We start from the raw sequence: 23269 nt of genomic DNA on the forward strand, positions 1-23269 counted from the left end.
GCACACTTAGAACAAGAGTCAAGTAGACTACATGGCTGAGTTTTGCTTAAAGACAGTGACAGCTATTGAAAGAGAAAAGGAGCCCTGTTATTTATTTTCAAAGTGTATTTTTCCAATGAAAGCTTGAACTTGGTGCAACAGCAATAAAAATGAAGGCTCTGTACAACAAATAGCACTATTAACTATTTTCCAGTTTTTCCAAAAAGCTGTACTTTGGATTCCAAGACTTTTTTTCCCCCCAAACATAGTAGTAACTAGTCATATTTTTTTTCCACCAAAAATGTGACTGCTTTACATTTGAGTGCAGTGCCAGTTACAAATACTTAATTTAGCTCCAGGATGAAGGATATTATCACATCAAGAGACAGTAGTTAGAGCATAGTCATTCTTAAACTAAAAAAGCTGGTGTTTACAAAGAGCACAGTTCTTAGCCCAAGCTGCATAATATTACATACAGTATGGAGAAGTGATCTGGTTTTAGTCCTATATTAGGCTTACTTATTCAAGAAAGGCATTTAATACTGGACCTTTACACAAATAAACAACTTCTTAAATAATGAAATAAAGCTCATCCTTACCTGCACTGAAACTGAATTAAAGGGCCAGCTATCTTGAGGAACAGGGATGACTGCCACTAAAAATCACTAAGGCCTTTGACTGCTTCATACCTAAAACATTTATAAATTAAACATCAGCAGATAAGCACTGAGCACAGTATTAAGGTGTTTTATGCACATCCCATTCTGTACAATTGTGAGGACAGATGAAAATCTAAGAAACAGCAGGGATGCAGATTGAAGGTATTACAGTGGTATGTCACATAGAGTGTCATGATCAAATTGTGGTCATTTAAGACTGGAGAGTTATGACTGATAGATACTACTAGAAAAAAATCCTTCTACAGCATACCCTTCTACCTTGTTACTAGCTATTACCTCAATTTCTGCAAATTTAACTAGTCTAATTTTTTGCTATGTAATCTTTACTTTAAAAAAAACTTTACTTAAAAATCTATGATCAATTCAACTTCTGTCCTGCAGTTACGACCCAGCTTTGCCTTCTTCGCGTACTTTCTGCAGTAGTTGGGGAGGTTTTAAGCACAAGTCTATAACTAAGTTCTTGTGGGCAGTAAAGATTCAAGACTTCATACACAACTGTTACTTGTTTCATTTGTCACAAAGCAGCTTCTTACTATGCAGGTTTCTTTTTTTTTTAAGCTGTTAGTACATTTTTGCTATCAGTACTTATTAATTTTAGTTATCTTATAAAATAGCATAGTCCACAGACTTACTTTCAAAGTTTGCCACAGCTTAACTTCAGTTTAATAGAAGTAAAATAATTACACTTTCAAAAACCGATGTTTATATTGCTGCTAAAGTATGTACATCCTTTTAAGTAATAACATCCTAAAAATCTTGGCTCCCAACATGGTTGGACTTTAATTAAAGTGTTGAACTAAAACATTCAAGATGCAAGTATGAGGTAACAAGGTATAAACAAAAACTAATTTAAATCTCATATTATAACCTATCAGTTCCAGGATAAAACTTTCCATAGTTTAAAAATTATCTATTAATGTGCAAATTCTGCTATGCCAAGGTATTAGTAAACTTCAATCGCAGCTCAGTTTATACACAACAGCAGCTTGGACTCAGTCACATTATTTGCAGTAGTGGTGGTTCCTCAAAACTACTGAGGATAACAATCTTTTGCAAGTATTTCACAAGTGAACAACGATTTTCACAGATTTGTATGATGTTGTGTTAGTTGATGTGGTGGCACAGTGAGTACTTTCATCCTGTTCAAGATCTGACAAGGTGCACAGAACAATCAAGCATGCAGAGTTGTTTTTGTTTCCATAACAGCACCCTGGAACTCCAGAAGTGCTTTTGGCCTCTGCCCGATCGCTCAGTTGTATGTTCATCCTTTGAGAAGCCCTGTCATAAAGTACCAACTAAAGGGCAAGAGTAAAAGAGCCATTCCTGAAATCTGGGTAAAGAAGGGTCTTTAAAAAAATGCTGCACATCCTTTTTATCAAACATGGTAGGCCATCTCTCATGGCAGGCATCAGTATTTCTGCTGGTGGAGAAGCTAAGAATCATTTGTATGGGAAATTTTCTTCCACAGTAACATTTTTAGGTTATTGAGTATCAAAGAATGCTCCATTTCCATCTGATTTGCTGTGACTTTAAGGGCAATACACAAATACAGTTGTTTTTCTAGTTCTTCATGGATATCCGAAGGAGCACCACGAAGCAGATAGTCTTTAAGTAGCTGACAGACTTTTGCTAAGTTTGGCTGAATAACTTCTGTGGTACATCTCATTTTACTTTGGTCACATACAGTTCTACAGTCTGTACCATAGACACAGTCCACGTCTGATTCACAAGGACGATCTTTAATAATTTCCTTCAAATTCATTTCTGGCACAATTTTCCTCATGTCCATCATTTTCAAATCATATTTATCATTGTATCCCAAGTTTTTGGCACTTGTATCACACATAAGAAAGTTTCCGTAAGGTCCATGGAAAACATCTTCCACAAATTCTAAAAGCCCTATAGCTATTTTTGCCTTTCTTGGCCATGATGGAGTAAACCACTGGTCCATGCTTCTTCTGAAGCCAGAAGGAATGAAAAGTTCTATAATCCATGGAAGACTGATTCCATAGAGAGAGGTATATTCAACTCTTTCGATCACATAAAGATCCCCACAAAAACCCATCAGCTTGGGAGTATGTTCTTTGTCCTGTAAGATCACCATTAACAGGAACTCATCTAGCTGCAGAAGTGCCCATGCAGACTTGGCTTCTGGCAAAGAAACTCTACCATCTTTGTTGCCATCAGCAAAAGATAAGATGAGATTCACCAGTTCTGAAAGATTTCCTTGTTCACCCAGCTTTGCCTAAAAGCAACAAACAAAAAAGATTAAGTGTAAGTTCATTAACTACCACCAATCCATCCATAATTCTCCCTCCTTTTAGTATGGTTGGGTATATTATGTTCTAGTTTTCATTGGTTATAGATGTTACAAGACTTGCTGCCAAGATGCCTGAGGAGCACTCTTGTTCTGTTTTCCAAAGCACCCAGCATACAATCTTCTGAAAGTACCAGTGTTCTTTGCATTTCAAAATGCAAGGATTAGAATTCAAACACTGATTTTTCTAAAGACTAGGCTGACCAATAACAGAGTAGCTTGGTAAACATTTGCTTAGAAAAAGTAAGTAGAATTCAGATGTTTAGATCAGGTTTCGTTTTCAGCTGATTAAGCCTTATAGGTGTAGATAAATTACACCACAAACTTAATTTCAGACAACTATACGAAATACTAAGACCTCTAGTACAAACCTCATACTATAAGTGCACTGAAATACTTAATTCTGTTATTGATACAGCCACCTCCATTGCATCAATATAAAGAAAAAAGCCATTGCTGGACTCAGAACCGTTGCATTTTCAATTATTAACAATGCACACAGAAACAATGTCACAGACATTTCTTAAGTTTTCCTAACACCTATTCTAAAAACCTGCTGCACATCCAATCCTAGAGACAAAGCCACTGTAATGTGTTAGCAACTATCATCAGCTTTTACATAACTTTATTATATGTGTGCACATTTGTACACATATACTCACTCAGCTAGAACAGCCTTATTTCTATCACCGGAGACATAGGTGCTATGTCAATAGCAGGAGAATTTTAGGACATAAAGCTCCAAATCAGTGTTGACACAGTATCAACATAATGACTTCATATTATAAAATTCTGGTGTAGCATTAGGCAACAGAAAAAATATATAGTTCAGTTAACACAGTAACACTTCCCAAACATGAACACTTTTCAAATTGTGCTGGTCTTTGGGGTTATTGCAACAAGTTTCAAAGTAGCAGAAGTATGTATATATTTTTTCTATACCAATGAAAGCTGTAGACATGCAAGATGCATACCTGCTTCCACCTGTTAAAAAGTAAGGAAAAAATTGTTAGTTACTTCTAACTTTAAGATAAGCACCTCTGGGACAAACTATTTTTGTGCTGATTATTTTTCCAACATTTAGTTGGACAAGGCTCATACAATAGGGCATTCTCTCCAGCTACAGAAAAATAAGCATGTCACAATAAAATGACCAGGCATATACTTACTTTAAAAAGACCATACACCATTTCTTTGAATTTCTCAACAGTGGTTCCTCTTGTTGGTTTGTCGAATAGAACTATTTCCTTCCTTGGTTCTGGATCAGTACCAAAATCAAATTGAGCAGCTTCTTCCATCTGGCATTTTATAACTCCTTGCAGATTTCCCCAGATTCCTAAATACATCTATGCAGGAAAAAGAGGTAAAGAGATAAGAACACTGTAGAAGTCCATCTAAATATCATCTGAACCCCAACCGCTGCTTCAGAAGTCAAGCAGCAGCACAGATTAGTACACTGAATCCTGCTCACAGACAGCGCACACAGTACATTCAAACAGTGGCAGCTTCAAATACAATACACTATTGCAGGGACTTAGGAGACACTACACTGTCAAAATATAAAGAGCTTGATAAACAGCATACTGGCATTACTATCTAGAGTTCAAGAAGCATTTGGACAACACTCTCAGACACATGGTTTGATTTTTTGGGTGGTCCTTTGGGGACCCAGGAGTTGGACTCCATGATCCTTGTGGGTCCCTTCCAACCCGGATACTCTATGATTCCGTATCTTTGCTTAGGTTAAGAGTCTGCTGATTCTGTTTGGGAAGCAGGATAGCAGAGAGATAGTATGCTGTGCAAGAGTATACGTAGGCATACTGTCAAAATGTGGAAGGATCTCATCACCTCCTTGGAAACTGGATTCTGTAACTGTGGAATTAAAGACTTCATGGAAGGTACAGGCTTACTGCTCTTTTAAACTACAGGGCTGTGAGGATTCAGTCAGAGGAAAACTTCTTTGCTTACTCTTCAGCTAGACACAAGTGATCCATATAACACAGTTACCAAAAATTCACCTGAATGCATTAATGGAACACTGAAATTATGCATGATGTGTATTCAAGGAAACAGAGCAACTAACTCCAACATATCTGTGCTATACTTGGGATTTGACTTGAAATTGCAGATTTAGGCAGCTACAGCAGCTTATCCAGAGGCCACTGCTATGGCTGATGCTTCTTGATTCTGAACGTATCTTGGTGTCTTCTCACCTATACAAGCACAGCCATTTCTACAACTGCACTGTCTGCTGGATCAGAAAAGTTGCTACAGCTTAATACCCTACAAACAAGAAAACCTGCAACTCCCTCTGAATAAAATCAGCTGCTTTAGCCGCCAGCTCATCCAAATCCCTGGGACTTGGGCCTACACAGCGGAAGGGGGCAGGCACCCGGACAGGCAGGAACCACATAGACTATCGCCACCTCCAGACACACTCAGATCACAGCAGAGCAGTTCCCAATCAATAAACCATAGTCATGTTAAAGTACAAAGTGCGTAACAGGAGCAGAACTGCATTGCTCCTCATTGTGATGTAGCTTCTCCAGCAGGCAATCTGCAAAAGGGAAATGCTACATTATAATCTCTGCCCCTTCAGCCTCTCAGACACACAACCTGTGTGTCTTAAAATCAATAGCAGGAAGCTAGAGCAATGCCTGCACACAGAATCACTGAGATTTCAGTGGGAAATGATAAAGCTAAGTTAGATGGGTAAAGCCTTACCTGCTTATTGGGCTTTGTTGACAAACATTTTCCAAAATACAGTGTTTCTTTCGCACAAAGACTGCTACATGCTGACCCATCAATAACTCCAGTCTTGTATTTGTCACACTGAAACAAATATGGAGAAAAGTATTTAATACATTGACCAAGAAAGGAGGCAACAACCATATCTCTCCCAACATCTGACCCTTGAAAGAAGTTAAAAAAAGGGGAAAGGGAAATAAAAGAAAACTTTAATAACCCTACATCAAAACAACAGTAAGAAATAACTGTTTTTATCTGTAATTGAAGATTTAGTATTATTTCAACACAGTAGAATAGTAGCATTTGATTAATTTACACATGGCAGCGACTGAACTGGCTGTGAAATTAGTCAAGACAAACACTTCAGAAACAAGCTATGCTAAGTATACTTACTATTATTTTCCTACAGTCATGTCCTCTGCATAGTTCTGTGTAGGTAGAGTACTGGACATACATAACCCAGCTGCCAATAAATACTACTAACCAAGAGATGAAGAGATATTTCATCCGCATGTATGAGAAACGTACCTAGAGAACACAAAGAGAAAGTATTCTTTGTAATATATTCAAGCATTAGTCAGAATGATAGAAACAAACAGGAATTTCACATCCCCAGTGATAAAATAAACAGACTGCATTACATGGAACATCCACTTCTATCAGTGAACTGACAGGGAGGTCGGTTTGACTTACGTAAAAGGAAAGAAAATTAGGATATAAATAGAAGGAAGGATGACAGACCCTGAAAGGGCAAGCCATGCTTCAATAACAAATTTGATTAAAAATATTCTAAACTGTCAAAGCTCAATTGTTTTTTTGTTGTTGTTGTTGTTTTTTTCCTCCTAAGATCAGTCACTTGTGTTCTGATTCCCGTAAAGCAAATTCAACAGACCAGGAATCTTGTCAGAAAATAATGTATTAAAGTATAAAACACTGATATACAACTGATACACACTGATATACAACCTATCAGGGATAGGTTGTAGGTGAACATCAGGGATAGGTTCCCTGTGCTGAAGTCTCCCATTCCTTCCTTGAAATGACATCATTTAATTATGTGAGTAAAATTCCTCTGCACTAGCCTTATCTTCAGTGGTCCTTCCCGTAACTGCAAGCAATGTTCCCATTTTGTTTCTGTGGCCTCACATTTCTGTTTTTCACTAGGGGAAGAGAAAGTATAAACTAAGAGTTAAGGGAGTGCTAAGTGCTTTGTAAAGGAAGGGGCAAGTCATGATTTTTTTAATTCCTCTGAGACTGGTGTGCTAAAAGTTTGATTTCCATACTTGAACTAGGATTAGAAAAAGAATTAGGAAGTCAGGATCAGCTTTAGCAACAGGATATAAGGAAAGTGCATGAGAGCAGCTATACTGGGTTAGTTTGAGATCCATTTCCATTGAGCCACCTGATCAACAACAGTTACAAATAGATGCTGTAGGAAGAGTGATAACATATATATCCCAAATACTTTCCCATTTTCCTCCTGAGGATCTTTCCAAGCCAGATGTGATTTTCTATATATAATAAGTATAAAATAATTTATCTTTTGTAAACTTACCCAGCCTCCCTTAAAATCTACGTAAGCTTTTAGCATCCACAACACTCTTTAGAAATCAGTTCCACTGATCTATCCATTTTTTCATGGGTCAGGGCCTGAACATCATTTTGCTTAAACCTGGCTTTGTTTGATACCCACTAGTTCATGTAACCATTCCATACTCAAGCTGTGCCAGGGGATGTTTAGATTAGACATTTGGAAGAATGTCTCCATGGAGAAGGTGGTCAAGCATTGGAATGGGCTGCCAAGTGGTCAAGTGCCCATCTCTGGAGACACTTAAGAGATGTGGATGTGGCACTAAGGGGCATGGTTTAATGATCAGAGTCTGTAGGTCAGGTTGATGGTTGGGACTTGATGATCTTGAAGGACATTTCCAACCTAAGTGATTCTATCTTTAGAAAAGGTTCTGAGAAAGGTAATAAGAATGAGCAGTTTTGTCACTACATTTATTTATATATATATACACACACATATATATAATATATGTATTGTTTATATATACACACACACACTTACGAGATGGGTAAACTTAGTAATTATATATGCATACACATACTAATTTCAGATGGCTCCATCCACATGGGAGAAAAAGCACTGTAATTCCAAGTTCTCAATTGCAGTGATTCCAAATTATTACAATTTGATAGTAGTTAACCTAAATCACCGTAAATATATGGCTTCAGCTTTTACATGCTTTATATTTTTGAAAAAAATACTGTCACTAAATAAAATACTTTTCTGCAAATACAGGAAGATCATTATTTTAGAACGCACAAAGATCCTTTGCCTAAAGTTTGCTATCTTTCATAAGCGTATGCTGGCAAGCTCCTCCTTTAGAGTTAGGAGCTGCCCCAACATCCTGAAGTCCACCTGTACTTTGTAAGCACGTTGCTGGCTGCCCCCTTGAGCAGAACAGAAACACAGCCCTGCCTTGGGCACATCCTGCTTTCCGCCGAGCACCCACGGCCACCCCACAACCCAGCATCTTCAGCAGCAGCTCCTCCACAGGCTGAGCACACAGGGACATGGCAGGCTGGGCTGCGGGAAGGCCTGCGAGGTACCGCCACCTCCGAGAACACCTTGCAGCCATTACAAACCCCACACAGCAGAGAAAACTATAGGCTGCACCCTTAAGCCCATCTGACTTGGCTCCCCCTGAAGAACTGAGCCATACTGCAATTGATGTCTGTTCATAACAGCAGAGCAAGCAGCAAGGACATTGCTGCCTACATTGGCAGAGACTATTCCTGCCACCATTGGAGAGGACCCTCCGTCACTCCAAGTGCATCAACAAGGGCACGGCCTTCTGCTAGGGCCCACCCAAACACCTGTACCCATGGCTGGTGGTCTGGGCAAGAACACAAAATCTTCAGGTTCACAACTGACTGAACTTGTGGTTACCATCTGAAGTTTCAGGCTTGCTTCTTTGGCTTCAAACATGTATTTCCTTTTCTAAATATGTAATTTATTTTTAAGGAAACTAAGATCAAAGAAGCAGTTCTAATCAGCTGAACGGTAGCTTGGTTTAATACCTAACTGAAAAAAACAGACTTTTTCAAACCATAACAAGTACAATCACCAGGTACCAGCGTTCCGCTCTCAACCTAGCATGGTTCCAACTCTTCCACTGTAACTTCCCTCACAACACACTTTCCACACAGGCACTCGCTCCATCTGAAGACTGAAGAGGAAGTGTACTTTGACTCCATGTAGCTCTGTAAGGAACATCAAGTCTCAAAGAGAAGCACGAATGCAAGCAACAGAAAAAAAAAAAACCTGCTAGGAAAATGATGCTATATGTCTTAGCCCCTAATTTTATATCCTATTATCATTCCAGTTTACAGCTTAGTGATTTAAAAAAGAAAAACAGATAATTATGAATCAAGGAGAAGGTGCATGTAAGGCATTTTAAAACTTTCAAATGGAAAAGAGCAATCCCAAACTCTAAAAGCAAGTGTATTTGAACTGTTGGAGAGTGTCCAGAGGAGGGCGACGAAGATGGTGAAGGGCCTAGAGGGGAAGACATATGAGGAGCGGCTGAGGTCACTGGGCCTGTTCAGCCTGGAGAAGAGGAGGCTGAGAGGGGACCTCATCGCAGTCTACAACTTCCTCACGAGGGGGAGTGGAGAGGCAGGTGACCTATTCTCCGTAATCACCAGTGACAGGACCAGTGAACGGTGTTAAGCCGAGGCAGGGGAAGTTTAGGCTGGACATCAGGAAGAGGTTCTTCGCCGAGAGGGTGGTCGCACACTGGAACAGGCTCCCCAGGGAAGGAGTCACTGCACCAAGCCTGTCTGAATTTAAGAAGAGATTGGACTGTGCCCTTAGTCACATGGTCTAAACTTTTGGGCAGACCTGTGGGGTGCCAGGAGTTGGACTTGATGATCCTTATGGGTCCCTTCCAACTTGGGATATTCTATGATTCTATGATCGTTACTCCAATCCTAAAGATACGACTCATTCTAAAAGAATGGATGAGAGCATTTTGGTTGTACTTTCAGAAAAGCAGGTATGCCCAAATGACCCCACGAAACAATGCTGCTAACATCAAAGGCCTCAGTCCAAGGAAATCTCAATTCTCACAAACCCATCCCACCCCGCAGGCAAAACCACCAAAAAGCCTGAAGTGAATAGCACAAGAAATTAACCCAACAAGCTACAAAGAAAAGCAAGAGCATGCCTGTAAGGCCTTCAGGCAGTTCTAGCATAAATATTGCTCTTGATGCTTTGTGTTACTCCGAAACACACAGTACCACAAAAATCCACATCAAATAATGTTTGTGGTTCCAAGATGCTAATGAATACATAAACACAATCTCTGCACAAAGGTAAACGTAGGTACAAAAAAGGGTGAACACTTCCTGAGGACAATCAGCAAATCAACACACCCAAGGCCTCAAAGGCAATGACTCATACCTAAATGTAGATCTCAAAGTCTCAGTCCACTGCCCTCATCACAATTTCATATTCCTCTCCTTCTACAACAGAAGAAAAATATTTTAATATACTCTTGATGTGATCTACTGAAGTTTGTTTAAATCTGCACATCCTTCACCTTGTTCAGCACAAGAATTCAAAGCTTCGGTTAAAAAAACAAAGCATCGCTACAGTTCATTTGGGAACAACCCTCAACTTCAGTCATCTTACTGAAGTAAATGAGAGTCATAACGTACTTATATAAAAGTCTAATGCAAGAGCCTTGATTTCTAAGTGGATTTTTTCCCCACAGGATCTTCTACACGCACTTGTCCACTTTATATACTAAGCCGTGATTATGCACATTTCAGCTGAAAAGTCACATGATGATCTGGTCATACAGCCACAAGAACTTCACTGACAGGTAAACAGGTCAGAAACTGTGTCAAATTCTAAATTTTTCTGCTTTTAAAAACTGGAACTAAAACAGAACGATCACATCTTTGGACCTGCCGAGGCTGCAGTTTCACTACATAAACTGCCCAGTACTGCTTCCTTGCATCTCCATACTGAAGACAACAGTTGTCATAATGACACCCAACAAACTGTGAGTCTACACCACAGATGAAAACAGGGAGTTGATCTGATTCACAGTACAACCCTGCAAATAGTTGTGTCAGCACAGTTGTGGGACAGCACATCATGGGAAAAAAAAAATATCCTGAATATCCAGAAATATCCTGATCTAATTTTGATAATAACCTTTTAAAACTGTGGCCTTATTTTGAAGTTTTGCTCCTCCACTGCCAGTGCTACAAGCGAAGCCTGTTTAAAGGCAAAAAACTGCAAACATTACTTGTCATTCACGCTTTAGATTGCTGAAGAGAGTAAATTAATATTCCTTTCTGTAACATCCATAGCACGTTCATGTATCAAAAAGTCACTTGAAAAAAAATTGTACCCACCCACAGTAAATCATATTTATAGAATCCTTGGTCTTCTCTAAACATCCACAAGTAAGACTGAATATTATTGTTTATCATTAAATAACTTAAAGGTTTTGTTTATCCTGTCTAAGATGTGCTACCAGGATTTCAAATTAAAAAATTGATTATGGTAGGGTAGATGTCTGATAGTTTAATGGAACTATACACATCTTTAATATAAACATAGATTAAGAGGAACGTGCAATAAGAGTATCCAAACACACACTTAGTACCCACGTTTTTTTGATGTTTAACTAGAGAAGGAAACAGATGGAGAAAAACTGCTTTAGAGAAAGCTTCAATCTACACTTAGGAAAGAGCTGTAGAGAACCACCGGATTGTCATACTAGACTACACTGATCATTTACAAGTACTTGTAAAAACATGACAAACCACCAATGCCATTTCCTCTTGGAAGAGCTAAACAAAGGGCAGACCCACAACACCCAGAGGTGATCCAGCCGGACAGCTGCAGCCCTGCCCCTCAAAGTGAATCCCTGTGCCTTTGCACACACTCACTTGACTCTATCCTAAAACTACCTGGTTAAAAAAAAAAAAAAAACTTTTTTTCTGGTGATGCATCTTGACCAGAAAGTCCCTTCAACCAGTTCTTCTTTTAAGGTATTTCACTGGGAGTGTTTTAGAAAGAAACAATTTAAACCCTTTTCCTCAGAGCCACAAAGACCTAGTTGGAGTAACATGTAATTTCCTGTAAGGCTTGTTATCCATAATATGGAAGGAGTACAAAAGGAGACCAACAATAATGGTGTGTGGTTTACAGCACATTTAGAAACTGCTTAGAAAACCTAGGAGGAAACGGGCTGGTGAACACAGAACAGACAAAAACAAAACTGGAGGCACAGGGCTGGGGAACATCAAAAGAAAAATGCTTTATATAAGCCTTTCCCTTTGGAAGAACACTACTAAAATGAAAGAATGGCAAGATTTTAATGTTATTTCCTAGTCTAAAAATACCACATCTACAAGGTTATAACATTAAGAAACACAAGCTTTCTTGCAAACCATGCTACTTCGGTAGACGGATGAGGAGCAGTAGGAATCATCTAAGACGTGAACCAGCAGTAAATGAGAACTGATACTTTACCCATCGGTTCAGAAATAACTTTCCCCATATAGAAGAGATCTGAGTTCATGCTCAGCTGGAGCTTGTCTATGTTTTCTTCCTGTCCATTTTCCATATTTAGTCATTTATAATTTTCACCTATTAGTTTTTTCTTTTCAGTATCCACCCCAGGGTGTTTGCTTAGCCAGTCCTCTCAAGCCACAAGTCATCTGCTATTCTCTTTCTTCCAGTCATTTCCAGTCTGTTTCCATCCCCTCTGACTCTGCAAAGCTGGCCTCGGCTCCAGTCTTCCTCCACTGTCTGTCATCCTTTCTCAGGCAGCAGTTCCCAGAACCACTCAGGGCCCCATCTGCTTCTTCAGTTTTCCCAGCACAACTTTCGTGCTGAAGAACCCCTGCCCTCAGCTACTGCCCACCTCCAGAATTCACTCGTCACCCACAAGCATCTTTCCTTCACAGCTTGGGGAAGCCAGCAGATACAGTGTGGCAAATCAGTAGGAGCATGTCTTGCTCCCTGTTCTCACCTCTAGTACCAAAAGAAAGCTGTGAGCAGGGCAGATGGATTCTCTGCAGAGCTTATTCTTTGCACTCATGCATGCTGTTTCAATACACAAAATAAATGAAAAACAGCAACCAACACCTATTCTTCCCCAGCAGGGCTGTCCCAGGCAGGCCAGGTTACCAGCCTTGAGCCAGTCAGTCCTCCAGCAGAGGTCTCTTGGAGCACAGTTTTTAACTGAGAGGTGTATGAGACCAGGAGAGCCAAAGCATTTAAGGTACAGCATGGATGGATTGCCTGGTCTGGCTGTGTTGTAAGCACACAAACACGTTTTTCTCAGACTGTCTTCAGAACACAATGTGTTTTTTTGGTGGTGGTTGTGGTTTTTTTCCACCTTCCCACTTACTACTGGTTGAAGAGCAAACAATACATAACAGTTTTAGCACTTACAAATAAACATGACGTTATAGTCATTCGGGTTTAATGTCTCCTGTAATAATTTACTTATTTTCATTTGTTCTTATACCCCATAGAAAATATACTTTCATAACCTAGAGCTTAACTTCTTTTTAGTGGCTTCAGCATGGCAATAATACCAATAAGTGCTCTGTAGAGCAGTTCCTGTTAATATCTAGGTGAGTCATTCATCTATTTTTACGTTGGCCCAATGTTTCTCTAACTCAATACAGCATCAAACGGAAAGAATAACCTTCACCTCTGCAAGCACAATGAGAAACAGCAACATCAGAGGAGGAATACAAAAGCTATTTGTAATTAAAGCACAGTATTTTGAGAAAATCAGATTATATTCAGTTACTGTTAACTGTTCAATGAAGGCATGGTCATTAGTTTTTGTACTCACCTTTTTGTTAGGATTAAGTTTTATTCAGTTGAGCAAACAGCTGCCCATTATTCCCATTTCCACCATTTTGCCCAAATCCTCTGCCAAAGGTTACCAGCACAGACCAGAGTCCGTAGAAGCAAACACACTTAGATCTAGTATTCTGGGGGTCAGGCTCTGCATGAAAACTGATTTGCACTGCAAGCTTGCAATAGTCAAATAATGAGGTGGGGTAGCTAAGGTACGGGCAGCATGCTTACCCTGCCACCTTTGCTGTAGGTACATACGTACAGCAAACTAATGGAGCACGGGGCTGGAGGAGCACCCTAAGCCACCCCAGCACAACGCCCCTGAGCTCAGTTGCGAGACCCGTTATGCCTCAGGATGTGCCAGGCTGAGGTGAGGATGGCTGCACTGGGAAGGGCTGGCTCAAACCACCCCCAGCTTCTTTCATGCACATTGTCACAAAGCTGACTTGAATGATATTTTCCATCTAAATATGTATCACCAGTGCAGTGCTGTGAACCTAATCTCATAGAGTTTCATCATGTATTTCGTGAAATAAACAAACAACCCAAACACACAACCACTATGCACACACAACTCCCATCCAAACATCGCATCTGAAAAGGAAGCAGGTTTTAAAATAGCACAGTGTTCTACCTAGGTCTGCTGCCAGCACGCACGCACACAAAAAAGGATCTTGTTTGGACTTTCAGGTAAGTCAATCTCCTTCCTACCCAAATTCCCACTCTCCTCAGGCTGCAGCCGCTGCGATGCAGCACTACAGGCAGCAAGAGAGAACATCAGTCTCCTATGCTCCATCCAGCACTCAGCCCGCAGCAGATGGAAAGGCTGACAGATGGCATACTGACAATTCCTTCATGTAAGAGCTTTCTCCAGAAATGTTTTTAAAGTTAGCAGCCCAACCAGTACAAGCATCGTAGATTAGGAAGTCAATAGCAAAGCTGGATGCCTTCTCTCTCTCATGTACTTTAATTTTAGTGTCTTTCATTTAGGAAGTTATGTTTCTTCAAATTATTTTTTTTAATCCTAGCAGAAATCATCTCATATCTTAACATACCCTGTACATATTTTTGAAGGAAACACTTTCCCTCCAAGTCCCATTCTTCTAGGTACTATTTCATTCATAAAGTAAATAACAGCACTGGTTAAAAATAAACCAAAAAATATTTTCAATCCAAGTGGCATAATTTAATTCACTTAAAACACCCATGTTCATGGCTTTCCCCTTTTACCCTCAAAAGGGCAGGCTGCAACACTAAGGCAGGACCAACTTTGCAAATATTTAAGAGAAGAAAAAAAACACCAAGTCAACACAAACTGTATTCAATTATAGCATTTCCTACTTTCTTCCTGTTCAAGGCTACTATCTATAAACAAACTGCAACCAGAATGTCTATTCTTGCAACATAAAAGAACCCAGCTTACATCTCAGCCATGCTAAAAATCATACGCCAATGAAGTATGTGAATGACTGTCAATACTTACAATTACACTGATAAAGGTTAAATGTTAGATTTATTTAGCTTCCTTGGGGTAGCGTATAGAGGACCTACTTCATCCAGTCCAAGTCCATGTTCACCCCATATTGTATTCTACATTGCCTTTAAGTTCTGTTATTCAAGTCAGGCAAAGAGGATGATAAAGTGAAACCATGGCCCCCACCATTTCTTTCCAAAATCCATGTGCACAACAAGTTATTAAGAAACAAAGTGTCTTTGTGGACACCACTATCCCCTAAGGAAGGCTAAGTCTTCCGCTGATAACTCCTTTTATTCCAGTGTTGTGCTCCATCTGTAACTCATTATTCTAACACGAAGTTCAAGGAGGAAGATTCATGTCTTAGTGGAATTCTCCCACAAGGGAGAGATCATCACTTGATGTAGAGAAAAGCCAGAAGCAGCTCTGAGAGGTGTGAGCTGTTCTGCTTATCTCAGAGCCTACTTTCACCTCCCCTTTGGTGTCAGCACCCAGCATCCTCACTGAAAAGACTCAGGACCACTGCTTGGTAGTGTTCAGATGAAACAGCTTCACCAATGGCCACTTTTCATGTAGGATGGGGAGGGGACCGAACCTTTTTACTCCTTCCAAATGGGAAAGCCCAACTTACCTAAGGATCATTTCCCTGTTCCCATCATATTGCACATTTCACTTAAACAAAAACAAAACAAACAAAAACAGAAAACACACACACAATCTTACTTCAGCTTTTGCCTGCAGGATGGATATTGCCCTGAAACAAATTAATCAAACCAAGGCAGAAGCTATTGCAAGACACCTCCTTTCTTCTGCATCAGATGTTCTGGCAACTCCAAGTGCTTTTTCTTAAAAGCAATTTTTAGTTTTGTTTGTTCAAAGAAGTATGATTTAAGAAAAAGTGTCATAATCTGAAATACATTCCACATTTTGATCCCCAACACCACACATAAAAATGATCTATGATAAAAATTGCATCAGCACATTGTTTCTGGATATGTTTACTTCAAATCACCAGCATGTCTGCTAGGGTTTTCTAGCTCACACAAGTCCAAATCTGTATCTTTAACTCCATCACACACACTTTCAGAGGTTCAAAGTAACATGACAACTTTTATTATGTGAAATTCTACCCATGAACATGAAGGGGTACCAACCATAATGATAGGCAATTTTCAGTAATTCAATCAACATCTGTGAGAAACAGAAGCTCATAAAACTTTAGAAAAAAGCATGAGTCACAAATTATTATGAACAAGCAACCACAAGAAGGACACAGATGTGATTTACAGATACTAAATGAAAATATATGAAAGATTATTGTTCCACAGCTGTAGTCAGTCTGGAAAATCAGTCTGCATAGAACAGCATGCTTGGGGCCAAGTTTGAGTACGAAAAAGAGTATTTGTTTTTTCCAAATCGATTTTTTTTTTTTTAGAAGTGAACCTTTCATAACTATTTAATTACCCAGTGCTTAATAAAACATTGCAGAACTCCTACAGGAAAAACTAAAAATGATTTTTATCACTTTCTCATTTCTACAGACAATTCTGACAATGGTCTTCTTAAAGCCCGTTACAAGACTCTTCTCTATTTTTTTTTCTTTTATTAATAGGATTACCAAAAAAATCTAATAAAATGATTTTCTTTGTTCTGCCCCCTCCTGGAATAATAGGAAGTTCCAATGAATCAGGAATCATAGCAAGTAAGTGCTAATGATTATCTTTCATCTACCTGAAAGAAAAGATGTAGTGATTTCCTTTAGGGAGTGAGCTTTTTCTTTTTTAGCTATTTCTAGTAACCCTAATATTGTAGAACAGAAATACTACAAAACACAGTACCACTGGTAAAATCTAAAAAAGAATATTTGAAATAAATAATCAATTTTAGGCAAAGCTGTTTCATTTATAAAAAAGAATACTTAGAAACCAACATTTTCTGGGACAACTGCCTTCCTCGAAGTTTCTTGCTGACTGCTTCCATGCATGTTTACAACACTAAACTTTAAACCAAAGGGCTATTTAAAGCAACTTCTCATTAAATGCATACCATTTAGTACAATCTCAGAGACTAGCAGTGGTCTGCAAGCCTCAGGACCACTGCTGAGCATTGACCATATTCATAGCACAGGAAATAATACGGTATTATCTGCATTTATCCAAATTTGTCCTCCTTCTCACGAAGACAGAGAAAATGCCTTTGGGACAGAAAATCCACCCCAGATGCCATCCGAATACATCATACACTTGGCATGAAGTTCTGGAGAAGCTGTATTTATTCTGGGCTCAGCACTGTGCCAATGCATACTTGTGTGGCTCTTGACCTGAGGGACTCACGTCTTGCCAGTTCAGAGCGCGGACACGAGCACACACCTGCTTGCAGGAGACCACAAGGTTCTGCTTGCTGTGATTCAGGGGGCATTACTTTAATCTGGACCTCCTTATGAAGGTCAGCAAAAGGTCTGATCATTGTTTTGTTCTTCCCATGAACTCTCCCTACCAAATTTCCATTTTAAAATCAGTCTAGGAGTCTAGACTCATTTAGCCCACTTCACCAAGAAGCGTCAGACCTGACATGCTGTATGAAGCAACAGGGACACAGCCTTATTGAGCCTGCTTAGCTCACGTGTGCTCGTACATCCCGAGCGCACCAGGCTCCCTGCATGCACGCTCGGCAGATTGTTTGAGCACAGTTCTGAGTATGAAGTCCCAGGCAGCAGTTTGGGAGCGCTCCTTATAAACAAGCTTCATTTGGAATTCTGACAAAATGCTAGAAAACTTTTAATAAGTAATATATTCAGGGCACCAGAATGACTGACAGTTCTGAAGTGATAAAAAAGTTCAAAACTAGGAAATATAATTTCTCTATTCTGCTCCATTCTTCCAACAAGACTTTAAACACGAGCCAGGAACACAAGGAAGAAGGAAAGCACTTGTAAAGGATACTTAAAAGGATATTATGGTATCAACTTCATCCATCATTTGTACATTCCACTAAGTCATACGCATTGAATAATAATTAGACATTCATTCCCTGGAACAGAACTGGAAACCACTTCTGGCAAAATTCAAGCCTGGATGCACTCCAAAGCATATGGAGAGTAGCAGATCAAAATGCAACACAACTATTTGCCAATTTTTTGATAAGCGTACTTTTTATTTTAAACATTCTTACGGGTAAGGGATATAAAAGTGTTCATTAGTTTTACACTATAGAGAGTTTCATTTTCCAAAGTATTTCACATAACCATAGTCTAAGTAATCCTCTCCAAATCGCCAAGTCGCTCAGTCAGTTTGTTCTACATTAGCAACAGGAAAGAACAGATAAAAATCGTAAGCTGATCATGCTAGAAACGCTGGTTTGTTCTCTGTTGAGGTTGATTTATGGATCATAGGATGCACTTCAGGGAGGCTGACATGATCTCTGAAAATATTAGCTCACGCTGTCGCGGATGCCATGCCCTGGGCACATCCGCATTTTTAAGAGCATACAATGCACACTTAAGATTATGCTATTGCCTCAAATTACTTGTATCCTGAATAATCAAATAGGACATATCGTTTGAAATTCAAAAGGGATAACAATCAAGACAGAAAGCAGGATGCTCCCCCTTAAAAGGTTAAGCAACAACAACAATGAAAAAAAATTAAAAGCTTAGACAAAATGATGATGATACATTATGTGGGGCTTGAAAACTTGTTCATTCTTTAGTCCTTCAAAGACAGTGTCTTTTACATTACTGAAGTCCACAGGATGTCCCTAATGATCTGCAAACTTGGTCCAGAACCTCTAGTGGCCAGAAAGCTTTCAAGCCTGGAAGAGTCCTTTACATGATTATTGACATGCGCAATACTGCTGCCTTGCCCTCAGCCTCATAACCCAATTATTAACTACAACTATCAGAAAGAACTTCAGGACAATTTCATGAATTTGGGATACTAGCCTCTCCTTGCAAAACCTAAATCACAGCTGTAGAAAAGCGTTAAGTCACCCAATTGTAAGATTCGATAAATTTGTTTTTGGTTTGGTTTTTGGCAGTATTTAGTATTGTTGAGATGTTTGTCAGATTTGGAATTTTTTGTTTTGTTTCACTATTACAAGCCTTATTTACAAGCCTTACAGTCTAAGCAGCGGAAAATTTTTTTATTTCATAATTGCTACTGTTTTGTGTTGAAACTTCAGCACTGTTTCTGTGGATCTCTAACCTCTGAGTTTTGAACTGAAGCAAGATGTCCAGAAGTTTGCCCAGCTCATTTTTATATGAGCTGATGATAATTGGCAGCACATTGCCCTTCACTAGAATGATCAAATGATTACCTGTGGTCTTGCATTCTGCATGCAAGTTAAAGAACATGTCAAATACTGACAACAATAAATAATAACAGCACATTTGGCATAAGAGCATCAGTTGCAAACCAGCTCATAGCATCCCGCTTGTACTGCAGCAGGAAAGCTAGAGGAGGTACTAAATTCTTTGTTGCAGAACTTCATGTTCTATCAACTCACTTCACAACACAGTTTTCAAAAAGAATGGAACACCAGCCAATAATATTTGGAAGACAGTCAGCAATGCTTTCCATTGTACAGTCATCTTCCCTGGTGTGCTACATTAAATATTGCATAGCAACACCGCACAAGTCGTAGAACTCCCCTCTCACTCATAGCTACAACTCAGAAAGTCTAGCATTTAGTTAGGGAGCGTTGGCCTCTCTGGAGACAAAAATCTCCATATAGCACTCAGTGAGTAATTAGTAGAGTTGAACCATGAATACATTTGTCACGTACCAACAGTAGCATGCTGTCACAAGTCAATATATTGATAGCTTGCTGCCATTCTGCGGATGCTTCAATTACCAACACGCATTCACTGTGTAACACAGAAAAATAAGTTAACGTTCACAAAGCTCTCACTATCTCTCTCAAAACAAGTGTGTAGAATACTCTAGTAGTTTCCAGGGTGAGAAAGCACAAGCAAAAATATTTTTAAAATTTGCAACAGAAACAAGTATTTAACTTCTTTGACTTTTCTAATATATGACCTGGCTGTTTCTTAAGAGATTTTAAAATCACATATTTTGCTGAAAAGGCCTTAAAGTAAATGCTGTGACGAACGGAGAAAAAGTTATCCAACATCAGCACACAATGATCAGAGACAGACTTATCATCAAGGCAAAGAAGACAGACAATTTACGGAAACCTAGTTTGAAAGGTAGCACACATACTGTGTATTCATTTTTATTTGTCCCAGAGACTTTCTCCTACGGGAATCCGAATGCTGCACAAATATCCGCTCTGGTAAAGAGTTCAAGGAGAATATTTTCTGGTCTGAAAATCAAGTGATATTTGACCTAGATTTGCTTATACATACCATAAAACAAATGCCAAAGAGGATAAGGTTATACCTGTGTTTGTACACTTCTGTTTGGATTTTAGATCCCATTTTAGGCAGGTCCAAAAACAGAATGGGATCAGAAAAGTTCCAGATGAGAAGGAATTAACACATTAGAGACTTTAAGAATCATCAGGATGAAGTTCAATTTTTAATCCAACAATCAGAAAACATTTAATAAGATAGCAATAGATGACAGCCGTAAGTAGCATATAAGCAAATATTGTATTAATCCCCACCAACTCAAACACTCATTTTAACTATAATTGAATTTAAGACCTGAGGAAATGGCTTGAAGCTGGGACAGGGGAGGGTCAGGCTGGGTGTTAGGAAAAGGTTCTTCACCGAGAGGGTGGTCAGGCACTGGGACAGGCTCCCCAGGGCAGGGGGCACGGCACCGAGCTGGTGGAGTTCAAGGAGCATTTGGACAACACTCAGACATACGGTCTGATTTTTGGGCGGCCCTTTGGCATCCCAGGAGTTGGACCTTGCGGGTCCCTTCCAACTTGGATATTCTATGACTGTACGCTTACGAATTAAAACGCAATGCAACAGATAAAAAGAAACCCCGAGGACCACCTGGACACACCACAAGGCCATAGCGGGCAACACCTCGGAGCAGAACTTGGGGCTGCACGCTAACCACGGCCCCGGCAGCCACAACCCGCGGCCGCACACGGAGCTGCGGTACCCCACGCGCGGACCGGGCCGTGTGGGAGAGCACGGCCAGCAGCCTGCCCCCAGGCGCCGTGCCCACTGCACCGATCCGCCGGGGGCGAGCAGGAAAACGGGGGCGGCTGCCCAGGCGGCTCGGGGAGCCGGGCGGCAGCGTGTCCCGGCCCGCAGCCCCTGGGGCGGCCCAGGAGGCCCGGCCCGGCCCGGCCCGGCCCGGCGGGCAGCAGAAAGGGGCGGCGGAGGTGCCGTGGCCCCGAGCCCGGCTCGCACCTGTTCCCGCGCTGCCTAGGGGCCCGGCCACCTCTCGGCCCCGGCCGGCCGGGCCGGGCGACGCAAGGAGCGCTGCGGTGGGCGCCCGCCCGGGAGGGAACGGCAGGCTGCCGGCACCGGCCGCCCCGCACCCGCGGCCTCGCCGCCGGCCTACCTGCGCGTAGTGGGGCTGCCGGAGCCAGGCCCCCGGGAAGAGCCGCCTCGCCATGGCAATGGCACATCCCCGCAGCGGAGCGCACCGCAGCGCTTCCCCGCCAGCCCGGCCTGCCGGCGGAGCCGCGCCGCCGGCCCGGCCGCGAGCAGCGGGAGGAGCGCGGCACAGCACCGCCGGCCGCCAAGCGGCAGCCGCTGTCAGGCGCCGTGCGCGAAGGGCGGGCGGCTGCTGCCGGCTGGCGGGGGAAGGCGGTGGCCTGAGGGAGCGGGGCGGGGCGCGGGGCGGCACCGCCGCTGCCTCCGTTCCCGGTACGCGGCCGCAGACGGGGGCACGGCGGCGAGGTGTGGGGACGGGGACGGGGGCAGAACTACGGAGGAGCCTGTTAATGAATAACGTGTCCCGGTCACGGCAGGCAGCCCGCCGCCCGTCACCGACCGGCCGTTAGAGCCAGCGGCGGGGCTGCTGCAGCCCCGGCTGAGCATTTCCCTCATGGTGCGGGGGAGAGGCTGGCCCAGCGATCCCCGCAGCCCCCGGCCTCCTGCCCCTGCCCGCCAGCTGCCCCACGCTGGCCCCACACAGGACCTGAAGTCCCAACCAGCACGCTCTGGACAGCAGGTGCGCACCTCCATGTCCTTCCAGCACTCCTGCAGCACTGACAGTGTTCAACAGCAGGTTTACTGCTGGAAGGAAAATAAAAATGTGCGTTTGTGACCACCTTTGTCATGGCAGCTGCCTCTGGTAGTACCCATAAGCACCACTGGACTAGGCCACACCGTTAGGTAACCGGTGTCACGCTCGCCACCCAGGGCATGAGGGAGCGACTTGGGCCTTGCTGAGTGTCTTCATGTGGCGGTGGTCCTCAGCACTGCTCCTCCTCGCTCCTTGGCCATTTGTTCAGAGAGACAAGTAGCCACAGAGTGGTGTAGCATTAACGCTTGAGGGACATCAGGTCTTACAAGTGGGACAGAATAACCCATCACTTCTTTGCCATGCGGTCTCCTAAGGCTTCACATGTTGTGGGAAGTCCCAGTCCAACTGAATTAGTGGGAACATTGCTAACTTCAAGTGAAATTGTCCTTTGTTACGTAGCATTTAATTTTGTTCTGTCTCCATGCATAAATAACTGGTTAGTTTTTTAACACCATGTCTTTAGTAGATTCAGAAGCTGGCAGACTCCAGCTCTGATGCTTTTTGGCTGTGGGACATTAGGCAAAAGGATAATGACACAGTGTGGGGATAAAAATAATGAAATGACCATAACATGCTGTGGCCTTTTTCGTTTTGTACGTGTACCAAAAAATCTGCTTTGATTAAAAGAAAGGTTACAAAAATGCTAGTGTAAGAATAAGTTAACGATTTGCTGGCAAGGAAAGATGTGTATCTGGAAACCAAATGTTAGGAGGTCATAAAGTATTAAAAGTCTTCAGAATTTAAAGGGAGTCGTACTTCAAGATTTAAGAACACTCCATGACCGCTTTTTGAATAATATAATCACTGCCAGACTCACTCTGAAGTATAAATCTGAAAATTAATTAGTAAGATTTGGCAGTCCTGTAAAAGCAATCCTGGCTTTAATAACAGGCAGTGACTCTCACAGTCAGGGTGTTTTTTTTCTCTTCCTATTCAGGCAGGCCCAGATGGCTGTGCTTTCTGCATCACCTCCCTCTACAGTTCAGT

The 23269-nt window shown here is 41.5% G+C and overlaps 1 protein-coding gene across 4 annotated transcripts; it reads right to left on the reverse strand.

Moving 5' to 3' along the window:
- Nucleotides 1-90: 90 nt before the first annotated feature.
- Nucleotides 91-21823, reverse strand: DIPK1A (divergent protein kinase domain 1A). 4 transcript variants are annotated; one of them, XM_083847516.1, is made up of 6 exons: nucleotides 21593-21823; nucleotides 19890-19971; nucleotides 6118-6252; nucleotides 5701-5808; nucleotides 4146-4322; nucleotides 91-2904 (listed from the first exon to the last, which is right to left on the reverse strand). In XM_083847516.1, exons 2-6 carry the CDS (start codon nucleotides 19899-19901, stop codon nucleotides 2092-2094), a joined length of 1245 nt encoding a protein of 414 aa, XP_083703642.1. In that variant the 5' UTR covers nucleotides 19902-19971; nucleotides 21593-21823; the 3' UTR covers nucleotides 91-2091. The 4 variants fall into 4 exon arrangements, with proteins under 4 accessions (XP_083703642.1, XP_083703640.1, XP_083703643.1 ...); XM_083847514.1 differs by lacking the exon at nucleotides 19890-19971; XM_083847517.1 differs by lacking the exons at nucleotides 19890-19971; nucleotides 21593-21823 and adding an exon at nucleotides 10196-10257.
- Between the last annotated feature and the right edge of the window lie 1446 nt (nucleotides 21824-23269).

The sequence above is a fragment of the Anser anser genome, assembly GCF_964211835.1.
Source record: "Anser anser genome assembly, chromosome: 8".
NCBI lineage: Eukaryota > Metazoa > Chordata > Aves > Anseriformes > Anatidae > Anser > Anser anser.